General features: G+C 38.4%; 1 protein-coding gene across 1 annotated transcript; it reads left to right on the plus strand.

Annotated features, from left to right (window-relative positions):
- The first annotated feature begins 126 nt into the window (after window positions 1-126).
- Window positions 127-750, plus strand: LOC110658442 (uncharacterized). Its single transcript, XM_021816061.2, has one exon. It carries the CDS (start codon window positions 127-129, stop codon window positions 748-750), a length of 624 nt encoding a protein of 207 aa, XP_021671753.2.
- Window positions 751-6,000: the final 5,250 nt, after the last annotated feature.

Raw genomic sequence — 6,000 nt, forward strand, 5'->3', positions numbered from 1 at the left:
GGAGATGGGACTCAGGTTGCTAACTGTGGAAATAATAATCTCCATTTGCACAATTCTGACCACCCTGGTATGATGCTTGTGAGTGCCCCACTTACTGGAAAGAACTACCTATCTTGAAGTAGGTCCATGGAATTGACCTTGAGAGCCAAGGATAAGCTAGGTTTTGTGGATGGAAGTTATGAGGCACCTGTTGTTGGTTCTGCTACTTTTGACAAGTGGAGGAAGGTGGACAGCATGGTCACCTCTTGGATCTTGAGTTCTCTATCAAAGGAGTTGGTGGATGCTTTCATTTATGCACCTTCATCAAAAGACCTGTGGGAGGAGATCAAAGAGAGGTTTGGAGAAAGCAATGGACCTCTCTTGTACAAGCTCAAACGTGAGATAAGTGATCTGACCCAAGCAAATGTATTAGTTATGGTGTATTTCACTAAACTTAAAAAATTATGGGATGAATTGGCATGCTTAAAACTCAAAAAATTATGGGATGAATTGGCATGCTTAAAACTATTACCAGTGTGTGATTGTGGTGCAGCAAAACAAATAGATGAGACAAATAGTGAAGGCAAACTTGTACAATTTTTAATGGGGCTGAATCAAGCTTATGAGAATGTCAGAAATCAGATCCTACTAATGGATCCCTTGCCTAGTGTTAACAAGGCATACTCTATGGTGTTAAGGGTGGAAAAGCGAAGGGAAATTCATGATGCTACAACTGATGAGTTCAATTCAGTAATGGCAGTGAAGGGATAAGTTCAGAAGGAGAAGTTTCATGGCAAGAACAAAGAATTTGGAAAGAAAAAAAAACAAGTTTTGCAACCATTGCAATGCAAATGGCCATACCAGGGACACCTATTTCAATCTACATGGATACCCAGAATGGTTCACAGAACTCAGATAGATGAAAGGGAAAACTAAGAACAATATAGCAGCAAATTTATATGAGAAACCATCTGAGGGAGAAAGTAGGGCAGATCATAAGAATGAAGGGCCTGATTGGGCAAGTCTAACATAGCAGGAAGTGGCCAAGTATATATAGAATCGGAATCCTGTCATGAATGAGGCAAGCTATGTTAAATTTACAGGCTTTGCAGGTAAGAATTCAAGTAACTACTCTTCTAGCAGACATGATACGGATAATGGTATATGGATAGTGGATTCAGAAGCTTCCACACATATGTGTCATGATTTTACCCTTTTCCAAAATATTTGAAAAATAAACAGCCCAAGTTTTGTTACATTACCTGATGGAACCATAAAACAAGTGTTGCACAAAGGAACCATCAAAATAATCCCAAAATTGGGCTTGCACAATGCACTTCATACACCTAATTTCAAGTATAACCTAATGTCAGTAAGTGCCTTTACCAAAGTCACTAACGTAGTTGTCTCATTCTTTGCTGACCATTGCCTTTTGTAGCTATAAAGCACGAAAACAGCACTAGATTACGTTTCCTAGTGTCAGAAACATTTCCAATGAGGAAACGACCTAACACGGCTCGGAAACGTTTCCGAGCCGTTTCCGAAAATATTGAAAATTGGAGATGAGTTTTCGGTAATGAAAACTCGTTTCTTTAAAGAAAATTAAAAAAAAAAAAGGAAAATGGGTAGGCTAAAATCGCAATAGATCGCACCACTTCACATTCACAATCAAGATCAACAGAAAAAGAAGAAGAAGAAAAAGAAGAAGAAGGGGAGGATCAAACCTTCAACAGCAGAATCGCAGGTAAGGATTGCATATTCCTTTCTCTTCTTTTCTCTCTGGTCTACCCTATTCATTCTCTAATTTGCCCTATCCATCCTCATCAACAAAAGAAGAAGAAGAAAAAGAAGCAGAAGGGGAGGAACGACAGCATTACAGGTAAAGATGGCATCTCACTTTTTCTTCTTTTCTCTCTATCTGCGTTAGCTTTTCTGGTTCCTCTTTCTTATTCCCGATCCTCACTCTTTTCTCATTCCCCATCACATTTAGGTATTTAGGTTTGTCGCAAGGTGTTTTGCGGTTGCCTGGACGAACACTCACCGAAGTGGAAAAAGTGAGGAGTCGCCACTTTAATTTTGAGGGAAATTAAAGAAAACCATTTGTGAAAGTAAGTTAGAATAAAACCACTTTAAAAACAGAGATTCTAGGTTCGGGGTCCATGAACGGGTGGAGAAGGTGTTAGGCACCCCAGTTCGTCCCTCAACGAGGGTAAGTAGATTTAACTTCATGTTCTTCATAGTTAGGAGGGTTTGAATGGAAATGTTAATCCTTTTGACCAAAAGGAATGTTTGATTTTTCACTAATCCGGGTTACCCAGATACATAAGTAAATGAGACGACCTTAGTGAGTTGCGGTTGCGTATTAATTTTATTTCATGGGGAATCATCTTACGTATTTGTTAAAATTTAATTTGGGAATCGGATAAGAACTCTCCTCCGATTTCCTTTAAAGATTTATTAATTTTTTAAGTTTGAGAATCGGATAAGAACTCTCCTCCGACCTCTTTTTAAGTATTTTTTAAGTTTGAGAATCGGATAAGAACTCTCCTCCGATCTCCTTTTAAATGTTTATTAAAAATTTTAGGCTTGAAAATCGAATAAGAACTCTCCTCCGATCTCCTTTTTAAATATTTATTAAAAATTTTAAGGGGAAACCGGATAAGAACTCTCCTTCGATCTCCTTTTAAGTATTTATTAAAAAATTTTTAAGTGGAAATCGGATAAGAACTCTCCTCCGATCTCCTTTTAAGTATTTATTAAAAATTTTTAAGTGGAAATCGGATAAGAACTCTCCTCCGATCTCCTTTATTTTAGTAGGGATTGGATAAGGGCTTTTCCGATCTCTCGAAGCTTGATTACAGCTACCCGTCACGAAATCCTAGAACTAAGGGTTTTGACATTTAAAGATGCAGGGGCTCGGAATAAGGCTTCTTTTAATTCATTGGTACCTTGTATCCAGTCAGGAGATACCAAACCGAATTTTCCGACCTTCCTACGTGGTTTGATACCCGATCTATCCCATTTATCTATCTTAAAGTTCGGTTTTACTCTGCCTTGTGTTGTTTTACTCAATTATCTTTTGCATTATTCTAGTGATTCGGCCTTACTATTTTCCCGACTCATTGTTTAGACCTTTTATTATTTTTAAAGAAACCCTTAAGATACGGTTACCTACATTTTACCCAACCCCTTATACATTACTCGAGACTAGAAGATTTGCATTCAGAAATAACAAAGATTAATAAAAAGAATGGACTGATTAACAAAGGAGTAAACCCGAGAGTAATCTTTTGGTATTCTTTAGCACAATATAAACTTAAAAAAAAAAACAGAGGAAATACGAAAAATGAAAATGTGCACTTAATAAAATGGCAATACGAGCACTCACCTGTAGGGAGCCAAATCTACTAAACTAAGTATTGAATCACAAAGCTTAATAGAACTGCAGATTGGTAACCGGAAGATTAAGGTCCGCCTTGAAACGAAGGATGCTTCGCTAAAATGCAATCGGGTCAAAATAATACCCGAGTTTAAATGAGGTTGAGCCTGGACAATAGGAGTGGAACTAAATAAAACAAAGAGCTGAAAATGAGAGCACCACAGGATAATGAACGAACTGAAAATAGAGAGTTTCAGTATTCAAGAATCCCTTTTGCAAGAAAATACTTTAGAAAACTGGTTTCAAAAGTTTTTCTTATGAATGCTAAAAAAAGCAGAGTAACTAACTGAATTAAGTTTCAGAGTTCTTCCACTATAGTCACTGCCCTCCTTCTTTCGTCCCCCTTGAACAGTTTTTCATGCAGGTATTTATAGGAACCGGGTGCTCCCCATGAAGGGTCAGGATCTCTTTTGGGGGAGATGGAGGGTTAAGATTTTGAAGGACATGATCTAAGGGCTCAGGAATTAAAGAGAATTAGAACGGACGACTGGGATCCCTTCCGGAGTATTTGTCCTTTTCTCTCTTCTAATCTGACGGCCCAAAATTTCTTGTCAAGAGCGATCTGAGGGCTACGAGTGAAAGGCGCTGATCTTGTTGTTTTTCTTCTTCGATCTGAGGGCTCCAAGCTCGTCCTTACAAGTAAGATCAACGGTGGAGATTAGGATGTACAGCGCTGTCCTGACGTACTCTGGCACATGTCAGTAGTGCGGGCGATTCTGGGGCATGCGGTTGAGATTTCACCTACAACGCTTTAACTACCTTGGCTCTGATTATGACGATAATCAGCAGGAGCTGTCTCATTCTCTTTGTTTTCCGACCTTCCCTCCTTTCCAGTCTTTTCAACGTGATCCTTTTCCACTCTCTCATACCGGGTTCCCCTCTCCTGACACGCTCTCTTCCAATCTTTCATGCTGGTCTCCCTTCTACCGATCTTCACCACACCAGTCTTCCTTTTTATTAGGTTCGGTCCAGTCAAAGCATTTATTTCCCTCAATTCCCGAGGCGTCCGCTTCGTTTTCTGCTTGCAATAAATGCTCAAATTTTCCTATATATATACCTTCAACCGGAAAGCTCTACCTCACTTGACTTTCTCCCTTATTCTCTTCATTTTCCTTGTTCTAGCTGCTCCGGCAATAATCCCGGACAAAATGACCGCCTTTAATCTTTTTCCGGTTGTCCTCTTTGTTCCTTGCCTGAAAATTTACGATCCCGGTGATCGAAAAATCATGATGACCTTATCTGATGACAGTGAGAGAACTGGACTAATTCACCGTTCTGGATCGAGGACCTCGATCGTGCCGATCTAGAATCGTTCACCCGATATAATCGGCGAACTGGTTTAGGGCGAGAAGATTGCTAATATTCCCCCCAACACTGGTGACTGCTCTTTGGCGTTCATTTGGCTCCTCTCCACACTGGGTGTTCCGACAGCGGCTCGGTTTCGAGCGGTAACTTTGATGACGACCTCTCTCATTCTCATGAGAGTCATAGTCCCCAGTGGTCTCTGGTCAAACACATCTTTTGACTCAGCCACGAGACTAGGCTTTGACATAGGCCTTTTAGATAGGATGTTCCACCGGTCTCTAAAGATCGCCCTTATGATGTAATTAGACCTTTAATGTAATCCGATCTTTAGAGATCGCCCAAATGATGTAATTTGACCTTTAATGTAATCCAATCTCTAGAGATCGCCCAAATGATGTATTCTCCCTTTTAATGTAATGACTGAATGAGATCGGAAAGTATCTAAGTTGCATGAGCGCCTGATTGTCTGAACATATTAGAACAACAACTAAAAGTGATTATTAATCTAAGTGTAAGAGGTCGGAAAACACTATAAGCATGAGATCGGCTGGGAACCAATGCTAAACGGGACTTGATTAAAATTGGAAATTTGACTTGAACACTTAAGATCGGAATCATCATTAAACCGGATCAGAACCTTAACTTTATTATTCCCAAACTTTTAAAAGAGTGATCGGCAATAAGACTGGTGGTACGAAGGCCTTATGTTGGTTCAATCTTATTTGACAAGAAAGATCAGAAATATGATTAAATGATCAGGGGACTCGAGAATTGGATTGAGGGATCGGTGAGGCTTTAAATGACCTGGAGACTTGGTATTAATTAAATTCTTTTTTTGTGGGGAGATCGGAAGTGCAGTCGGTTGGCAAAAGAGACTGTGTTGGGGATCGGCTTCAAAGTTTATTAATTTCGGGGGATCGGCCAAAATATGGTGTCGACAAGGTTTATATAGGGATTGTTTAATTATTTAATTTATTATTTTCCTTTTTTTAATTTCTTTGTGAAACAATTTTATTAAGTAACTTCCATTAATTAATTACAATTTTATTCCATTAATTAATCATAACTTTATCACATTTAATATCAATTTTTTTTTCTCTAAATGTATATTCTATAATTAGATTTTTCTCATACTAAATTTGAAGAGTTATCATAAATATTTTTTTTAAAAAGGAAGATAAAAATTTTTTTCTCTCAAATTCACTAAAAATTTTCAAGATTTGCCCTATTTTTACAATCAAAGTTTTGAAGGAAATTAAGGACAAATGTAAATATAT

Source organism: Hevea brasiliensis, chromosome 7 (assembly GCF_030052815.1).
Source record: "Hevea brasiliensis isolate MT/VB/25A 57/8 chromosome 7, ASM3005281v1, whole genome shotgun sequence".
Classification (NCBI taxonomy): domain Eukaryota; kingdom Viridiplantae; phylum Streptophyta; class Magnoliopsida; order Malpighiales; family Euphorbiaceae; genus Hevea; species Hevea brasiliensis.